This window comes from Episyrphus balteatus, chromosome 3 (genome assembly GCF_945859705.1).
Source record: "Episyrphus balteatus chromosome 3, idEpiBalt1.1, whole genome shotgun sequence".
Taxonomy (NCBI): domain Eukaryota; kingdom Metazoa; phylum Arthropoda; class Insecta; order Diptera; family Syrphidae; genus Episyrphus; species Episyrphus balteatus.
This window is the reverse complement of record NC_079136.1, coordinates 16,191,663-16,210,599: the sequence shown is the minus strand read 5'-3', so window position 1 is coordinate 16,210,599 and position 18,937 is coordinate 16,191,663. Positions and strand designations below refer to the sequence as shown.

General features: G+C 30.5%; 6 protein-coding genes across 7 annotated transcripts; 1 reads left to right on the top strand and 5 right to left on the bottom strand.

Annotated features, from left to right (window-relative positions):
- Positions 1 to 728: 728 nt before the first annotated feature.
- Positions 729 to 1,391, bottom strand: LOC129916442 (general odorant-binding protein 99a-like). Its single transcript, XM_055996415.1, has 2 exons — positions 1,249 to 1,391; positions 729 to 1,167 (listed from the first exon to the last, which is right to left on the bottom strand). Exons 1-2 carry the CDS (start codon positions 1,288 to 1,290, stop codon positions 766 to 768), a joined length of 444 nt encoding a protein of 147 aa, XP_055852390.1. The 5' UTR covers positions 1,291 to 1,391; the 3' UTR covers positions 729 to 765.
- Positions 1,392 to 4,071: 2,680 nt separating this feature from the next.
- LOC129916446 (general odorant-binding protein 99a-like) lies at positions 4,072 to 4,729 on the bottom strand. Its single transcript, XM_055996419.1, has 2 exons — positions 4,589 to 4,729; positions 4,072 to 4,509 (listed from the first exon to the last, which is right to left on the bottom strand). The coding sequence occupies exons 1-2, from the start codon at positions 4,628 to 4,630 to the stop codon at positions 4,126 to 4,128; spliced, it is 426 nt and encodes a 141-aa protein (XP_055852394.1). The 5' UTR covers positions 4,631 to 4,729; the 3' UTR covers positions 4,072 to 4,125.
- Positions 4,730 to 5,375: 646 nt separating this feature from the next.
- Positions 5,376 to 6,131, bottom strand: LOC129916443 (uncharacterized). The gene is made up of 2 exons (XM_055996416.1): positions 5,958 to 6,131; positions 5,376 to 5,878 (listed from the first exon to the last, which is right to left on the bottom strand). Exons 1-2 carry the CDS (start codon positions 5,997 to 5,999, stop codon positions 5,486 to 5,488), a joined length of 435 nt encoding a protein of 144 aa, XP_055852391.1. The 5' UTR covers positions 6,000 to 6,131; the 3' UTR covers positions 5,376 to 5,485.
- A 408-nt stretch (positions 6,132 to 6,539) lies between these two features.
- On the bottom strand, positions 6,540 to 7,740 carry LOC129916444 (general odorant-binding protein 99a-like). The gene is made up of 2 exons (XM_055996417.1): positions 7,033 to 7,740; positions 6,540 to 6,973 (listed from the first exon to the last, which is right to left on the bottom strand). Exons 1-2 carry the CDS (start codon positions 7,072 to 7,074, stop codon positions 6,584 to 6,586), a joined length of 432 nt encoding a protein of 143 aa, XP_055852392.1. The 5' UTR covers positions 7,075 to 7,740; the 3' UTR covers positions 6,540 to 6,583.
- Positions 7,741 to 10,844: 3,104 nt separating this feature from the next.
- LOC129916441 (THO complex subunit 7 homolog) lies at positions 10,845 to 12,086 on the top strand. 2 transcript variants are annotated; one of them, XM_055996413.1, is made up of 4 exons: positions 10,845 to 10,959; positions 11,026 to 11,149; positions 11,209 to 11,802; positions 11,949 to 12,086. In XM_055996413.1, the coding sequence occupies exons 1-4, from the start codon at positions 10,950 to 10,952 to the stop codon at positions 11,977 to 11,979; spliced, it is 759 nt and encodes a 252-aa protein (XP_055852388.1). In that variant the 5' UTR covers positions 10,845 to 10,949; the 3' UTR covers positions 11,980 to 12,086. The 2 variants fall into 2 exon arrangements, with proteins under 2 accessions (XP_055852388.1, XP_055852387.1); XM_055996412.1 differs by lacking the exon at positions 11,949 to 12,086 and adding an exon at positions 11,882 to 11,933.
- Positions 12,087 to 16,471: 4,385 nt separating this feature from the next.
- On the bottom strand, positions 16,472 to 18,588 carry LOC129916438 (little elongation complex subunit 2). The gene has a single exon (XM_055996408.1). It carries the CDS (start codon positions 18,493 to 18,495, stop codon positions 16,549 to 16,551), a length of 1,947 nt encoding a protein of 648 aa, XP_055852383.1. The 5' UTR covers positions 18,496 to 18,588; the 3' UTR covers positions 16,472 to 16,548.
- Between the last annotated feature and the right edge of the window lie 349 nt (positions 18,589 to 18,937).

Genomic DNA, 18,937 nt, shown 5'->3' with positions numbered 1-18,937 from the left:
TTTATAAACAAAGTATAGAATTTAAATTTATGTGTTTTTTTCTTGTGATTATTAAAAAAAAGATCAATTTCAATTATTGAATGAGTACAAAATGTAATATTTTTTAATGAAAAAAGCATAACTGATAATGATAAGGAATACATATTCGCACTACGGTGCAGTTGAACATAGTAGAATTGCGAAGTTTGATTTGGTTTTAGAAATTGTGAACACATTTCTTGTTACCTTTAGTTACACAGCAGGAAAATATCAAAAACACTAAAAATTAACGAGCATCCAAGAGCAATTCCAAGTACCAATTTGTTTGTTAAAAGCTTTACAGCTACTTCTGTAGCTTCTGTAAGGCTTAATAGAATCAAAATAGTTAGTTGATGGCGATGCAAGTTGTCAATTATGTATGTATTTTTGTTGCAATAGAGTTAGAGTATAACAAAAGTCCAAATTTTTAGTCAATAAACGTATGGCCGCTTTCTTTTCTTTTTCTACTGATTAAATAGAGACGGCAATAGTCAAAACGTTAACGTATGATCGTAATCGTGTGTCGTGATTCGAGCACAGCTTCTTTGAGTAGATGAAAATAAATAATAATAAATAATGATAATTGGAAGGTTTCAGATCTAGTGAATAAGTGGGAAGGGGAAGCACCACCCCACTCAGGTTAGTGGAGTGTTCTATAAAAAATATTGCATAGGTATATAGGTATAAATATATGTACAAATCTTTTTTTTTTTTTCTTAATTTTTTTTTTTATTTTTATTGAATAATTTACGATCCAGCATTCTTCTTTCTGAATGCTTCACTAGTAAAGCACTTAGCTCCATGGTAAGCACGTTCACAAACATTTTCTATTAGATTAGCTTCTTTAGCACACTTTTCAATCATACCAATAAATGCCATATCGCGAATAGAAGGATGATTATTCTCGGACATCATCTTCATTATTAGTTCTAGTTTATAACCACTTTCTTTATCGAAAACGCCAAATTTTTCAAACATGCATTTGGTAAAACATTGACCTATGCGATCCTCAGGTACGCCATCCGGTGTTCTGTATTTAGTCATTTCTGAAGATGGAATTTTTAACTCAGCACCACACTCCTGTATATATTGTTCAGTATCACTATCAACACGTCGAGACTCATTTCGATGTCTTGGACTAGTTGATGCCTGTAGAAATAGTTTATAAAATTATACTCGTTAGTTATTAAACAAATATAAAGAATTTATATAGTTAGAATGGATTCTTACCAAAGTGACAAACATTAAAATTATTGCAATAGTTAATCTCATTTTTTTAATATACTCGTAAGAATGTTTATGAACTGAACTTCTCAGGAGAAATGAGCAAATTTTCAGAACAACACTGAGTTTTATGAAAGTGAGTTTTATTATGAAATATTCAAATATATTCAAAAATAAAACACTAAGAAAATAAATGCTTGAAGCTTGAGTGCATAGACAAAAGGTTATCGATATTCATTTTTATAAGAACTAAAAGTTTAATCTTTGTTTACTCGAATTATTAGTAATTATATTTAAAAGCAGATATGGAACCAAAATTTTAATTTTAAAATTGCAATTGACTTTTAACTCAAATCAATGTTTACGTTAAAAAGGAAAATCACAACAAAAACATTATTGTTAAAAAAAGAGCCAAGTTCTCTTATGTTGAAATTATGTTGGTACAAAAAGTACTGAGTTGTAAAAGTGTACCAAGTTCTAAAGTTTGGGTTCAAATTTGGATCAATAAAATTTTGATTGTTCTCTTAACAATTTTTCTTTTAATTACCGATTTCAAAAGTTATTTCAAAAATTGCCAAGTAAACAATCAAAATTTTATTTATACGAATTTGAACCCAAACTTTAGAACTTGGTACACTTTTACATTTCAGTACTTTTTGTGCCAGCTATCTTTTCTTTCTTGGCTCTTTTTTTAACAAATGTAGCGATTTTGAAATTTCTGGCATCTTTGGTGCGGAAGTTAGATGGAGGTCGAAAATTGCCTGAGTTGTTTTCTGTAAATAAGGGTGTAGTGCCAAAGTTGCTAGAGAACTTGGCTGGGCACTTCCGTGCCCCTTCACGGTGGTCTTGAAAACGCGGCGGGGTTTATAAAAATGGATCTCAAAAGTAATGATGCAGATTTGTTCGAAATGATCTCAGGATTCCAAATTTGTAAATTTCAAAATCGTACCTGATACCTTTTTTGAGTTACAGGCATTATACATATATATATATTTGACTTAGAATGGCGGAAAAAAAATTAAACAAAAAACAATAGCACATTATAATGTCCTGTACCTTTTAAAGCTTAAATATACTCCTTTAATTTAATGTTTATTTGAAGTTGATTGAGTAAATAGTTTTTGAGAAATTTAATTTTAAAGTTATTATTTAAAAAAAAAATATTTTTTTTCTTTTAGTTTATTTTATTCATTTGTTTTAGTTTTTTTTTCAAAAATCAATGCTCTCATTGATTTTAAGTCAAAAACAAAAAACCGCATGTTTAAAAGTATCTTAGTTTTTAAGATTTAAGGAAAAATGTAGGTATCTTTTCTCCAATTTTTTTTTTAGCTATTTTTAAATTTTTTTTCAAATAAAAAAAGAATTAGCCTCAAATCAATTCGAAAAAAAGGTCACTGTAACACGCTGCTGATCAGGACGTCTTCTTTCTTCATTATGGATTCATGGAAAATGGCTCTTACGATGAAAATCGAGAAACGGTTTTGTGGTCCCTGAGGACCTTAGCTGTCCTGAAATCTATGTTATGTGGGATATTTTTCTGATATACGTAATATATAACTCTTACATTTCAAAAATAGTCCTGAAATATTCAGAACGTTATTAAAATAATTTAAAAAAATATAAAAATAAAAAAAAAATACAAAACTCTAAAAATGGCAAAAAAAATATTTAAAAAAAAACACCAAAAATGAACAAAAAACCTCAAAAAATTAGCCAAAATACCACTACGTTCTTGGGGTTGATTCTGAGTCATACTAAGTGTGATTAGAACTTACAAATCTGTTGATTAAATAACCATTATACAATTTTTTCCTTAGGAACAAATAAAACAAATATAAAAGTGCCTATCTATTTTTTCCATTTTTGGAAAAACTAGAATAGTTTTTTGCATTTATTTTTAAGGATTTGACTAAGAACTAAATAGAACAGTCAATTTTGAAAAAAAAAACTTGCTACAAAGTTCAAATTAAAAAAAAAATTACTTAAATACAAAAAATTATTTCTTTTTTTAAATTTTGACTTTGAAATTAAATTTCTCAAAAACTATTTGCTCAATTAACTTCAAATAAACATCAAATTCAAGGAGTATATTTTAGCTTTCCAAAAAGGTATAGGACATTATAATGTGCTTTTGTTTTTTGTTTAATTTTTTTTCCCCCATTCTGAGTCAAATGTATATATATGTATAATGCCTGTAACTCAAAAAAGGGATCAAGTACGATTTTGAAATTTACAAATTTGGAATCCTGAGATCATTTCGAACAAATCTGCATCATTACTTTTGGAATCCATTTTTATAAGCCTGCCGCGTTTTCAAGACCACCGTGCCTTGATTAAGTAAAAAATATGAATATTTTGTTGTATTCTTTCACTTTAATTATGTATATTAGGTGCTTCCTATTTATCAAAATTAATGAACTTGTATACTGAAAATGTATCATATAGTTGAAAATAGATTTAAAAACCGTGTTTCCCAAGTTTCAAGTCTCTAACTAACAGCTGAAACACATGCAGTAGCTGATATTTATTATGGGAGTAGCAAGTAGTTTTGTGCCTTGAACAATAAGTTTTTAACTAAAGCGAAACTATTTGTTTCTTTAAATTTGACACTATGGAAACGTTAACCTTATAGTTGTGGCTATCTTTTATGTAATCATTACAGGTTTTAAGCTTTTATTTTATAATCAGGAAGATAATACAAAGACAAACACAACTTTTTCTGCTTTTTAAATAATTTTTATTTAAGAAAAAGATAAGATAGGATCAAATATTTTTTTCACATTTTCCTCTTGTAAATGTATTGCATATAAAAGAAAGGAACTCTGTGACTATTTTACTTTATTTTTATTATTTTTTTATTTTGATTGATCAATTTTTTGATTTTTATTCTACATTCTTCTTTTTGAAATTATCACTATTTAAGCACTTGGATCCGTGATAAGCACGTTCACAAGCATTTTGTATTAGATTAGATTCCTTAACACATTTTTCAATCGCAGCAATAAATTCAATATCGCCAACAAGAGGATGATTATTCTCAGACATTAACTTGAATATTGGTTCTATTTTAAAACCACTTTCTTTATCAAAAACACCAAATTTTTCAAACATGCATTTTGTAAAACATTGACCTATGCGATCCATAGGAACGTCCGGTGTTTTATATTTATTCATCTCTGAAGATGAAATGTTTAGCTCAGCACCGCACTCCTGTATATATTTGTTTACATCACTATTATCAATACGATTTCTTGGGCTAGTTGATGCCTGTAGAAAGAGTTAATAAAATTTTACTTTTTAGTTATTTAAAACATAAAGAACTTATTTATCTAGAATGGGTTCTTACCAAAGTGGCAAATATTAAAATTATTGCAATAGTAAATCTCATTTTAATAAATATCAGAATGTTTATGAACCGAACTTTTGAGAAGAAATGTACAAAATTTTAGAACTACGCTCAGTTTTATGACTGATTAGTTTAAAAATTTAATACGTGTCTACCTGCATCATTCTTATTAAAAATAAATCATTTAAAGAAAATAAATGCTTTCAAATAAGCAAAAGGTTATCGTCAAAAAGTCTTACAAGTTTAATCTTCGTTTACTCGTACAAACATATTTGTACAGTTTACAAAGGAAAAATAAATGCAAAATATCAAACAGTATGGTTTATTATTAGGTGAAGGGGTGAAACCCAAGTATTACGTACCCAAATTTCCGAAACCAGGGCCGTAAGCTTAAATCCAATTCCACCCTTTTTGGTATTTCTTTAATATTTTGGAAACTATGAGAGCTAAAGAAAAATCGTTTTTCAGGAAATAAGGCATTATTTAATTTTGCAGAAAAAAAAAGTCGGAATCACTTTTGTTCTAGTAACTGAATCTATGAAGAAAAAGGATGGAAGAAATATTAATAAAATCTGAAAACAGAAACAGTGCAGTTAGTTTTGACTCGGACAAAATATTTAACATTTTTGTGTCATTATCTTACTAGACCCAACAAATCTCATTTGACGTTTTCCCACCATGTTGACAAATGCAACTTATTGCATTTTCATAGGTTGTATACAACCTACAAAATCTATAGGTTCCATATTTTCATATAAACAAGAAATTAAAAAACGCACATACCTCGTCAATCAAATTTAATAATTTTTTAACTAAATTCATCTTTTACACAAAATTTTAACCATTCTATGCAAAATCTTAAATTTTAAACAATTTTTTTACAGTAGATGTATTTATTTAAGATACAGCTTGTCGGACTCGCTCAGAGATCAAGCAGTTTTCTACGCTCTCAACGCGTCTGCAGACATCTTCGATTAAATTGGCTTTTTTAGCACATTCTTCCATCCTAGCAAGGAAGTCATCAGACAAATCATATAATCCTGGATTATCATAATTATAATTCTCTTCGAAGAAAATTTTGATTACTCCAACGCGACTAAATTTGCTGTCATTATCCATAATGCCAAATTTCTTTAACATACATGTTTCAAAACATTTACCTCTGTATTCATCACCAAATACGTTCCCATCTGGTACTGAGTATTTATGCAGCTTTGAAGATGGAATATTAAGCTCGGTACCGCATTCCTGTATAAATTTTTCTGATCGATTTATCTGCCTAGTTGATGCCTGCAGAAAAATAAATGGAAGTTATATTCGTTATTTGTTGAATATAGATAATTTTATTTTATTTAAAATGGATTCTTACCAATGTGGCAATCATTAAAATAATTGCAATAGTAAATTTCATTATGATAATTTTAAAATTTCTATGAGCTAAACTCGCGAGGAAACTATACGCACTACGTCTTATGTTAAGTGTTAACAATGAAATGAAAGCTTCAATTACAAATTATTGTGACGAAGAAAATACTTTCAGAGAATAAGTGCCAAAAAACTACCACCGACGAAAATAAGAAAATTAAAGTGGTTCGAAAGGGCATCAATCGAAGATAACACAACATCCTAACTAACTTTAACGATTTTTTGTTTGTGTTTTTTTTTTTTTTGTAACAAACAGACAAAACTATTTTGAAGATTTTTCTTAATTTTCTACCCTATTCAGTATCAAAAACATACAAATATGTGCGATAAATTTGCCTAGATAACAATTTTGCTTCTATAGAGCCTAACCGGTGCTGCTGTAACTTCTGTATACACCGGAAACGTATACAGTAGCGGTACGGATAATTGTATGAAAAAGTTCCACATCTGAACGTTGATGTTCCGGTTTAGAATTTTGTTTATACCTTTTGGTTCGTTAGCTTCTTTAAAAGTAAACAACCCTATAAAATATTGTATACTATTTATTTTGTTGTTTATTGTAAATGTAATTTATGATTCGATTTTTTTATTTTTCATTGATTCACTATTAAAGCACTTTGCTCCGCGCAAGGCACGTTCACATGCATTTTCTATTAAATTAGCTTCTTTAGCGCACTTTTCAATCCTGCTAATAAAATCAGCATCACCAACAAGAGGATGATTATTCTGGGACATCAGCTTCAATATTTCTTCGGGCTTAAAAGCACTATCCTTATCCAAAATACCAAACTTTTCAAACATGCATTTTCTAAAACATTGACCTACGGCATCCTCAGGCATGTACGGTGTACTGTATTTATTCAAATCTGAAGGTGAAATTTTAAGCTCGACACCGCATTCCTGTGTATATTTGTCAATATTATTGCGAGACTCATATCGATGTATCCGGCTAGTTGATGCCTGTAAATTTATTAAATATGAATAAAGTTATAGTTTATTAATTTGGAATGGATATTTACCAAAGTGGCAAACATTAAAATAATTCCAATAGTAAATCTCATTATAAGAATTTTTATGAGCTTAGCTCGTGAAAATAAATGGGCAAGTTTTTTTAACTGCGTACAACGGTTTGTGAGTGTTAATATAAAATGCAAGGTACAATAGAATTTTTAAAAAAGAAAACACTTTCATACAAAAAATGCTATCAAAGTAACAAAAGGTTATCAATCCGTTTCCATGTCCACTAGGCATTAGAAGTTTAATCTTCATTTCCCCGAAAACATAATATATTATATGGACAATATCAATAATAATAAAGGAGATTGTTAAAAACAGCATCGATTTAAATAAGATTTATTGCTGGAACTTGCTCTAGAGATACTTAATTTCAAAACTTTGTTTCAGTTCCATAAGATCAAACATTGAAAAATACCCTAAATTGCTCCAATATCGAAAAAAGGTGCAAATTCAGCAAATGTATGTGTATCCATGGGTCTTAAAAGGTTAGGGGTGGTAGGGAGTACTTTTATAAGTTTAATGAATATTATGGTGAATAGTGTGGAAAAAAGGCTTAAAAGCTTCTTCAGTTCGAAGAGCTTGATGAATACCCGCATTATAATAGATAACAGCACTTAAAATATGTTTGACGCCTTTGTCTTTCTGATTACAAAAACACAGACTTTTAACCAACGCTTAAACGTCTCGTTTGTACGTACGTCTGTTAAAGTAACTGATAATATTTCAATTGTGAACATTTGGAAGTAATCTCTTCTTCAAGTTGATTTGTTTTGGGTGGAAATCGTGTTCGTGTGCATTTGTTTTATAGCTGACCGTGTGTCCAGTTTAGTGATTTGATTTTTATGTAAACAACAATGTTTTGATTAATTTGATTTTATTCTAATATTTTGTACACAAAAAATACACATTTTACTTCAAAATTTTCGATTGCGATGATTGTGTTTTCCTGTTTTTAAATGTATCACTATTAAAACACTTAATTCCACGATATAAACACGTTCACATAGATTTTCTATTTGATCAACTTCTTTGGTGCACTGTTCAACCATAGGAAGAAAATCAACATCTTCGATAGGAGGACGAATCTTGGACAAACTCTTGAATATTGTTTCGAATTTAAAATAGCTATCCTTGTCGAATATTCCTATTTTAACAAACATGCTTTTGTAAAGCATTTACCAATGGAACCTTCAGGCACTTCTGATTTTATCTTGCATTTGAACTCTAAAGCTGGAATCTTAAGCTCATCAGTATCTACATATATGAGACTCATGTCGAGGTATCCGACATGTTGGCGCCAGAACCATAATTGGAGGATGGAGTAGGAAGCTACTGTCAATTGTTGTTGTTTTCTTTTTATTTTTGATAAGTTTTCATCCGTCGAGTGCGGTTGCGAGGGCTGTTCCCCCAATTATAGTTCTGGCTTTGATGTCTGTGAATAAATTATATTTGAAAAAATAACTTTTATTAGGTTTTTTTTTTGTAATTGATTCTTACCAAAGTGGCAAACATTACAATAATTGCAATACTGAATCTCATTGAAAACAAATTCTTTTGTTCTTAAGAATTACCTATGAGTAAATTAAATAGTAAATTTTCACAACAAAGATCTCTATACAAAAGATTAACGTTCCTTTAGAAGAAACAATGGGTTATCTATTCTTCTCAATCATTAAACAATCTACAAATAAAAAAAATGTTCTTGTTCACTAAATTTTTGAATCTGATGTACATATGTTTAAGTACCCTTCTCCTGCTATTGTAATATGTTGTGGCTTTTGCTTGTTATTTCAACCCATATTTTTCAGGGTCTCTCAAATATCTGTTTACAACAGTAATGCATGCTGTTTATAATCTAATCTAGTGTGCTATGAAACGTTCGGATTTCTTTTTTTGTCATAAGCTTAGAGTTTAGGGAGCATTTTTGTTAAGACGTCACAAAAACTTCTCTCCAACCCATGATACAACTACTGCCATATCTTGCATTGCACATGTTTGGTGTTGGTTGTCATACTTTCATGCGCCTCCATGACGTCACTGAGTTGAGGACAGTAAGTGTTTTTGGGGCGATTTCACTCTAATTCCTGTTGTTATTTGCATATAATATTTACTTTAAGGTGACATTAATTGATAAAAACAACATCAAGTTGCTTTAATCGAAAAGAACGAACAATTTTATAAACTTTTAAATCCATTTATGAAATAATAAATGTATATGAACATTTATGCCGACTTTTCACTAGTCGATTTTAGCCGCACGTTATGTCGGTCGACTAGGATTTTTCTATGGGGATTCCCTATTAACAATTTTGCTTCTATAATGCTTTACAGAAGCAACAATTGCATCTGTAAAGCTTTATAGAACCAAAATTGTTTGTCAGGTTGTCACTTTAGTCGCCTGCGACTTACGTTCACACGGGTCGAAAAGCTTCGCCGCATGGCAAAAATCGAGTCGTGAAAAGTCCCCCATTATATATAAAAAAAGAAAACTGCAAACCAAAATACTGACAACTAACGATTTCGCATCTATTAAGTCTTAAAGAAGCAAAAATAGGATCTAGAAACTTTAGTCGCCTAACAAATTGATAAGTGCCAGTTGCACAAATGTTTAATCCGTGGATCTGAAACTTTAATTTTTTGAAATCGGTAGTAAAGCTGAGGTCTAGCACTGGTTCAAGGTTCATATATGTCAAAAAAAGCCACATCCATGCTTGAACTGAAGTTGACCCACAGCTAATCCGCCGAAATCGGTGAGTTAAATTCCTGAACCAAGGCTGATCCAGTTTTGTACAACTGTCACTAATACTCTGTTTTCACTAGAGCCCAAATGAGATAATTTAGCAAATGAGGTCAGTTTAGATTTCAAATTTAATTTTTTTGTCTATACTTAAAATAGAAATAATTTAAATAATTTTTATTATTTTTGTTATTTTTTTTCTTCGTTATTATACAGTTTAACATTCGAAATTAGATAATTTGCGAAAATAGCTCATTTGGGCTGTAGTGAAGACATGCTTTTAGATGTATTCAATCAACTTTTTATAAAAAAGAGTATAAAAATAATTTTTTTCAGACAAAAAAAATAAGATTTCTGCATCATTTGTAAGTTTTACATTTGGAAAAACTAAAAAAAAAGTACTTTTGAAAATTTTCACTTTTGTGCTTTTTCACTTTTTGAGCAATTTTTGTAGTTAAAGCCTGTTTTCGCTTGAGCCCAAATAAGATTATTTAGCAAATTACCCCTCAAGCAAACGAGTCCGACCTCGGTGCGAATCCGCTCCGCCTGAGTCCGACCTTGACTACGAAACGGGTCCCACGGCGGCGATTTTATATGTATTGTTTTTTTTTCACCATGATTTCTCTTTCGACTTTGTGTTCATACACAAAAAGTTGCGAGTGTGTGAGTGCAACCCCGTTTTTCTCGTTTTGAGGAGAGTGTCTTTTCTGAACTCAGTTTTCTTGCTTGAAGGGTATCTCATTTCGAATGTCAAACCGCAAAAAAAAAAATTGAAATTTGAACTGACCTAATTTGCGAAATCATTTTATTTGAGCTGTAGCGAGCTATTAGATAGAGAAAACTATGAATGAGGTTTCAAACAAAATAAGATAATTTTCGATGAAAACACTTTTTTGTCAGAATTTCTGAAACAAGTTCATTTGTGCTCTGATCGAAACTGAATCAAAATGACTAATTTATTTAATTAAAATCAATATATTTTTTTAATCTCTATTAAAAGTAGTATAAACGAAGCATTAATTATAACATTTTATTTTTGAAATCAAACAAACCTTAAAATGTCATTAAAACGTCAAAATTTTTATTTTTCGCTTCTCGCATTTGTTGTCAATTTTTATCAAGCAAAATACAGAATTTCACACATTTGGCTTAAAATTAAAATAAAAAATCATTTATTTAAAAATGACTGATGGTAAGTTCAAATTAACTCACTCATTACAATTTAATTAATACTTTTCAATCTCATCAACTAATGGAGACGAAGTTATTAAACGTCGTTTATTAATTGACGGCGATGGTACCGGCGATGACCGAAGACTCAACATACTTCTGAAGACATTCATAAAATGGTGCTCCACCAAAAATGATACACCCGAAAATAAGTACATAATTCAACATTTTAAAATCAACCCATATTTAACCTCGCATTTTCCTCTCTCAGCCAAATAATCTACGACCGCCTCCTTGCTCAATTAGCTCAATGCACCTTTGCCGCAACCAAATCCCAAACAATTGAAAAAATGATCCAACAAGAATTAAAAAACTACGAAACCCTTTCGAATAGTATCGAAGCCAGTATTGAATTGGCCAACAAAGAAATCGAAACTAGTAAAGACGAATTGGTTTTGGCCAAGAAAATTCGTAAAAATCGTATGGAATATGATGTCTTGGCCAAAGTCATACAAACCCAACCCGATCGTGAAGAGACGTCGAAAAAACTCGAAACACTCAAAACCGAATTGAAAAACCTGGAAGAAGAAGAAATTCGTCTCAATCGAAAGCTAGATTATAGGAAAAAGAATTTCTATCTTCTAATGCATTCTATTCGTGAATTGCAATCGAAACTGGACGATAGTTCCAGTGAAGATGAACAATATGATGATGAGAGTATAGATCGTATGTCTGAGGATGAGGAGAACTTTTGGGAAGAGATCAAAAGCAATGATGTGGATTGTGTGATGATTTCCAGTGATGTGGCTAATGGAGGAACTCTTCCAGAGGGTTCAGCAGCTGCAGGAGTAACAGTAGATAACAAGTAAGAAAACTATAGGGGTTACAGTTATATATAATACATTTAATGGATTTTATTTATAAAACATTTTTGATGAATTTAGGATAAATAAATCGAAAAATTTTACTCAACCCGAATAAAATTTGATCGTTTTTAATTTCATCTTCCAGGGGCCTATTTCATACAACTATAAGGGCGTAATTCATAGCACAGTGGCCCATTTAGGCAAAAGTGCTTGCAATATTCATTTTTCGGGTGGGTCTACAATGAAAAACTTTTTAGATCAGTGCATTCACAAATGTTTGGAGCTCGAGTATTCGGAAAAAAAATTTCAATTTGGGTTATTGGTGTGCCTTATAGAGCAGGCCAAAGTTAATAATTTTTTATTATGAAAAAAAAAATGTGTTTTTTTATTTTTTTTTTTTTCTTAACTTTGAGTGTTTAAACTAGGAAGAGGACTTCTAAAACGTTTTGATTTTTATTTTTTTTCATATGCTGTGTAATTATTTAAACCAACAATTGAAAAAAAAAAAGTAAAAAATTTAGTTTTTAGTTGTTTAATTTAATGTTTTTTGAAACACCGTTTTTTGCACACTTTTTCGACTTAAATTGCATAGAAAAAAAAATTCCTACGTAATCAAACCAAGCTCAGCTGATTCAAAATCCTTATATATTTCTTAATAAAAATCCAAAAGCTCAGCTGCGTCATTTTGCATCCAACTGAGCTAGAGCGATTTGATTTGATAAAGTCAGTCATTTTTTCGACTTTTTTTTCTCATGTGTAAAAATAAAATTTTGGAAAATTAGAGTTCTTTGTTTTGTATGTGATGGATCCCAATAACATGACTTTTATTTAAAAGGAAAAACATATTTTATGTATATTTACTACCTAATTTGTTTGAAAGGGTTTTATAGCTTATTTCTTTTAAACCTCTAATAAAACTTTTAATTAATATCATTAAATTCCATTCAGGTACTTTGATTTGATAAGAGCTTTTTATAGGATTAACGAATTTTCTAATTCGTTAATCCGGTAATTTCTACAGACAGTTAGTTTTCATGGGATGTCATAAAATTATAAGTAATAAAAGGATTAGAATATTTTTTGGTGCTGGTATTTATTTTTAAGGTATAAAAAGATGAAACACTAAGATGAAATTATCATTTAAAGTTTAAAAGAGCAGTCGCATAGTTCAACAAAAATATTTAAAAAACAATTTGTTTGAAATTACTTTTACTTTTACTTTTTTCCACTATTTGACTTGTAATATATCACTGAAATACACTATAAATGTACTCTTGTATAAACAAAAAAAAAAAAACAAAAATACTTTTTTCCCCACTGTTTCACTCGAATTGGTTCTTTTCCTTTTTCCCCACTGAGTCACTTCACTCAGATTACTTCAGAAATTGATTTTGATGATTGTATATCAATAAACCATAGTGTTTATCACCTTATCTAAAACTTCTTACTTTAACACCAAATTCTGAAACACCCTGTAAAGTTTTTTTTTTAAACTCACAATTTTCATAGCCTTGGAAATTTCCTTCAATTAAAAAAAAAATTGTGGCGATATCTTTATTTGTTTAGAAGATATTAATTTTGCAAGCAAAAAAGTGAAAACGGGCCACTGTGAGCCGTCACTCAAGTTGAGAAATATCTTAAGCATTCGCTCAAGCGAATCCTTATTCATAGTCATCACTGGATTCGAATTTTTTCTCAAGTGAATGTCTGAAGATATTTTTTTTTTATTGAGAAACGCTTAAGTTTTTTTCCATAAACAAACTATAGTTATAGTTTAGTTTGTTTATGTTTTTTTTTCAGTCAGTTGACATTAAAACGCAAGTGTCATTGCGAGCGTTTGTTTTTTGTATTTAACAATTAAATTTTGTACTCTCTTGACGAAGCACATTTTAAATAGTTTGTATTTATTTATTTTTAAATATTGTTTAATCGCGGCGAATCAAACCTAGGCCTAGTACGCTGCTGAAGCGAAACGAAAAATTTTGAAGTCTCCAAAGTCAATAACATTAGGTATTATAGCAAAGTAAAAAAAAATAGAAATATAAATAAAAAAATTCAAGAAAAAACATCCGAAAATAAGTTTTAAAGTAAAAAAAAAAAATTTAATTTCGTTCAAGATTTCGTTTCGCATCAGCAGCGTACTAGGCTTAATTTCGTTGAAATGAGATGATTATTACCTCATTTGAAATTTGTATGGGAAATTATCTCATTTCGAACCTCATTTTTCAAATTCGATCGATGTCATCTCATTTGCTCTAGTGAAAACAGGCTATTAAAAAGCTAGAAGCGTATTCATATTTGTGAAACTAAAATTAAACAAATTGAGGAAAGGGTTTTTGAAAAAATGGTGATTAAACTCATATTTTTGAAAAAAAAAAAAATTGTTGTAAAAACAAATTTTTTTTTACTGTAGGCTTACCGAATTTGTAAAAGAATTATTAAAAAAATTTTAACATGTCCTTTTTAAAACTTTTTCGTAATATAAATAAAATTCATTTATTTTTCAAATTTTTTTGGCCACATTTATGTATTATGATTTGAAATTATATAAGGAAATGTCAATATGTATTACAGTTTATGAAAAAAATTAATAAGTATTTCATTTTCGAAGAACTTTTTTTGACAGAAGTTTTGAAAAAAAAAAAATTAACTTATTTTTTTTTTTAAGTTCAACATTTTAATATAAAGTTAAGTTTTCTTCATTCAATAGCCCTCATTGTTGAAAGTTAAATAGCAAAAGTTTAGAGTTCTTATTTGCCAAAGTCTGAGTAAATCAATTATTTCAATGCAAAAATTCAGTTTTTATCAAAAAAAAATCCCATGAAATCAGAGCTGTTCGACCGGGTTCCCTAATAATTTGCTTTAGTTACCTATTCTACTAGAAGCAGCAGCGAGAGAATAAATATTATGATGAATATTTGCATAGTAATAAACATTTTTTAAAAGCTAATAGCTTCAGTTTCAGAAATTGGTTTTATAAGATAATGGTCTTGGCAATTACATAGTTTATATAGCAATAGAAAAGTATATATGTTTTTTTAAGAAAAAAGATATACAGTTTTTGTTAAAATTTTTAAACTGCAAAGCTATTCTGCCCACAATCTCGTAAAGGCCCTGACTATACTTTTCTTACTTCTGAGTTATAGAGGAAAACACTAAATTTTATATCGCAATTTGCATATAAAAGTGAAAACAATCAAAAGTACAGTTTGAATTTTCTGACTTATTTGAAGACCTAGGCTAAAAATATAAATGAGAATAACTCCCTAACTCCAAATATGCAAAAAAGCAAAATCGAAAATTTTGTAGTTAGGGCCTTTATGAGATTATGGGCAGTATTATGCACTTAACAAAACAAATCTTCAAATAAAAATATTTTTCTCAAACAATAATTTTATTGAAATTACATCAAAAGAGCTTAAACTTCTAAATGAAGTACACATTTATCTATATTTTATGTAAGGAACAATAACTAAATTTAAGCTTAAATGTTTTTTTCGCGTACATTTTTTAGAAAGTTAATACAAACAATTCGTTTTCTTCTATGATAGTGATAGTGCAGTGCTTTTGGTCTGATAACATTTTTGAAACCAGGAAAAGCAGGTTTGGTAAGGCCAATTGCTTTTAAAATAAAATGCACAACTAGGTCACACGTATGTATTTGCTCTTATCGGCCAAAGTACATTATATTAGTTGAATATTAAAAATGTTAAATTATAACCATTCAAAATTTTATGTGAGAAGAACCGACATAAATGACAGTTTTTTTTTCAGAAACCCGAAATGCCTTTTTCCATTGCCCATTATCCGTTTTTTTTTAGCTAGAACAAAAACGCAGTTTAATTTCGTAGACTATCTCATTTAAGATGTAGTGGAAAATAGGCTATTAGAATTCTTAGTGCGCCAAATTTGCATAAAATTGCAATGCCATTTCTCTCAATGTTATATGGGAAATAAGATGTATGCGTTTTAAAATACCTACAATCGAAAGTTTCTATTTTGAGTGAATATTGCAGGAAAAATGAATACATAAAGATTTCAAAAGCCAATTCTTTTTGTCAATAGGAAAGAAAGATGGATTTTAGTGCCAACTACTTTTTGGTATCACAACAAATAATAAGACTGAATTGTTATTGCACTTTAACTACTAAATAAAGTCCATTAGCGCTCCATTAAGGAACAATAACAATTACTAGTACATTTCTATCTAGCAATGACCCAATGCTGTGAACTCTTGATTATAATGCTTGATAATTTAGTTCCATTTTAGTGATATAACGTTATCCATGAAATACATTTTAAGTCCAAAGGACCCAACATAAGACCCCATCCTTTTTTTATTAGTTTTCTACTATTGTAAAAAATGGCTTTTAGTTACAAGTCTATCTCTAATCAAAAAAATTTGCAAATACTTTTATGAAACAGAAATATTTGCTTTTGGGCTTTCTTCGTTTTTTTTACTAAGTTTCTCCTTCTCTTTGTCATCCTATCTTCGGCCTCTTGGATTTCTTGTTTTGTTCTCACCTTTCTCTGAATGTATGGTCGATCATCAATGATTCTTCTTGTTGTCTTCGAAAGACTCTGTCCGGCTGGTAATGCTCATGGAAGGATTTTGTAAAAGTAGTTAAAGAGTAACATTAGATACCAAGTAAAAAAAAACTATAGGAGTTACAGTTATAATACATTTAATGGATTTTATTTATAAAACATTTTTGCTAAGCCTAGGATAAATAAATCGCAAAAATTTACTCAAACCCGAATAAAATTCGATCATTTTTAATTTCATCTTCTAGTTCTTGTGTCTCCTTTTGATCCTCCTGCTTGGCTTTTGATTTTTGCTTCAGTTTCTGAGCTCTCTTTGTCTTTTTTACAAAATTTCTCCTTTTCTTTGCCATTCTATCTTTAGCCTCTTGAATTTCTTGTTTTATCCTCGCCTTTTTCTGAATATATGATCGATCGTCAATGATTCGTCTTGTCGTCTTCGAAGTACTATATCCGGCTGGAAATGAACATGGTAAGATTTTATAAAAGTCATGCATCGCAGTGCAAAGGACATCATCGATGGGAGTTAATTGGCGTAGTGTCATGAAGGCTAAATCTGATGAAGTCTCCTGTAGGAGACTGTGCACACTAACACTGGATTTGCTAGTGGACGCAGTGACTTCAGAGTAGAGCATTAGTTTGTCTTGAAAACGAGAATTGTAACGTAGAAGGTATCTCCCAGGGCCAACGTTGCTCAAAAGTCCAAGGAAGTCACCAAGGGATCCTAATAGACGGGGAATTCTTACTTTATAACGTCTCTCTAACTCCAGTTCGATTTCTTCGAGATGAAGGTTTTCTTGGAGGACTGTCTTAAAAGTACTGGCGTTGATACGTAGTCGACTGAATGGCGACTCAGGTGAATTGGAAAACTGCAAATGAAACCATTCTCTTATGAGATTCGCTTTGCTGATTATTTCACAACCAAATTGTGTCTTGTATTCCAATTTGATACTGTGTAAGGTTTGTCTTGTCTTTTGGGTGTCCTTAGGAGCGTATTTGGTCTTAGAGATGATTTGGAATTGTTTTGTATCGTTTTCTAGATTCAGGTTCCATTTGACATGACCGAAACTCCTTGATTGAGAGGATGAACTATGTTCTCTTTGGGTGCTCATGAATTCATCAAGGGTTTGTAACTGATAAGGACCTTTAAAGTCAGTCGCTTGGATTTCTGTTGCACATTCTTCGTTCTTCATTTTAAGAAAAACATCGGTGCACATACTGGTCACAAGTTCTGCAGTATGGGGACCGGTATTTCGAGATGGGAGGAGGTCATTAATGTGAATGACATTCTCTCCATCCTCACCAGGGACAACTTGGACAATGACTTCGGTGGGATTGTCAATGTATTCTCCTGCGCTGAGCAGAAATACGAGAGCCTCCGTGGAGATGTTAAATTGAGCCTGTTGGTCGGGTTCAGACTCATTGATCTCTTTTGGTTCACCCAAAGAGAGATCAAAATAAGTCTGAATACGTGACTTCATTCTTGAAAGATCCAAATTTGGATCTAATCGATAAAAAGAACTATGACAACCATCAAGAAATTCTATATCAGAGATTGTTCCTGATTTATCAACATTACCACATTTCTGTGGTATTGGAAAACCTGTGTGAATTTGAAAAATACCATCTTTATGCTTCGCCATAAGAAGTTCCACTTCATGGCGGTAAAATTTTGAATAAAGCTCGGCAAACAACAAATTTGGAGCATAAATCTTTTCAAAGCTAGCTGTATTATATTGAGCTAAAAAATTCATAAAATCATTTTGTTCTTTCTTTCGTCGGGGGAATGTTTTTTCAAAACATTCAACTTGATGGGGAAAGACTTGTTGTTTGGCTTTAAGTGATTGTAAAAAAGACAAACACAATGAATGTTCTTTGTAATTTAATGTAGATCTATTTGGACATCTAAATATTTCTGGTTTCAAATAGATTGTGTGATCATAAATAGATTGACTTATTGCAAGTTTATTTCGTGGATCAAGAGTTTGTGCTTGGAGATATGGTGGTGCTTTTGTGAAATCTTCATCGGCAAATATTGGTTCGATGTCATTTAATGCACAATAGAGTGAATCCCATGGATTGTCAGTAAAGGATTTGTCGAAATGTGATAATGGTGGTTGAGAAGCAGTTTTATGGACTGTTGTATTCATGGTTTTTTTTAGTATTTAATTTGGAATTATTACGTTTAAAATTTAATACAATTTTGCAAACATGTTTTTTGTTTTGGTTTTTTGACATTTTGATAAGTGACATTTGTGAAATGAGTATCGAACGAGTATCGAATTGTAGAACTGTTTGTTTTTAAATTTTTGAATGAGTCGGTAATAAAAAGTTAAGCTATAAACAGAATTTAAGAGCTGAACAGAATGCGTCGCTGGTGTCGCTCAGCGACTAAAATGAACGATGTGATAGCCTGGTACGCTGCTCGCGCTAAATTTTAGCTCCCATACAAATTATCGAAAAATTTTATCTGAGCTAAAATGGATCCCATACAAATTATCGATAACATGTATGGGAATTTTATCTCGGCTAAAATTTAGCGCGAGCAGCGTACCAGGCTTATGAGTGAACAGAGGAACGGACTGTATAAAA

Coding starts and splice junctions, on each gene's coding strand:
- LOC129916438 (XM_055996408.1), bottom strand. CDS start 18,495: ATGAATACAACAGTCCATAAAACTGCTTCTCAACCACCATTATCACAT.
- LOC129916443 (XM_055996416.1), bottom strand. CDS start 5,999: ATGAAATTTACTATTGCAATTATTTTAATGATTGCCACATTG. Junction 5,879..5,957: donor TTTTAATGATTGCCACATTG/GTAAGAATCCAT, acceptor ATTTTTCTGCAG/GCATCAACTAGGCAGATAAA.
- LOC129916442 (XM_055996415.1), bottom strand. CDS start 1,290: ATGAGATTAACTATTGCAATAATTTTAATGTTTGTCACTTTG. Junction 1,168..1,248: donor TTTTAATGTTTGTCACTTTG/GTAAGAATCCAT, acceptor CTATTTCTACAG/GCATCAACTAGTCCAAGACA.
- LOC129916441 (XM_055996412.1), top strand. Junction 11,150..11,208: donor AATGATACACCCGAAAATAA/GTACATAATTCA, acceptor TTCCTCTCTCAG/CCAAATAATCTACGACCGCC. Junction 11,803..11,881: donor GGAGTAACAGTAGATAACAA/GTAAGAAAACTA, acceptor TGATGAATTTAG/GATAAATAAATCGAAAAATT.
- LOC129916444 (XM_055996417.1), bottom strand. CDS start 7,074: ATGAGATTTACTATTGGAATTATTTTAATGTTTGCCACTTTG. Junction 6,974..7,032: donor TTTTAATGTTTGCCACTTTG/GTAAATATCCAT, acceptor ATAAATTTACAG/GCATCAACTAGCCGGATACA.
- LOC129916446 (XM_055996419.1), bottom strand. CDS start 4,630: ATGAGATTTACTATTGCAATAATTTTAATATTTGCCACTTTG. Junction 4,510..4,588: donor TTTTAATATTTGCCACTTTG/GTAAGAACCCAT, acceptor CTCTTTCTACAG/GCATCAACTAGCCCAAGAAA.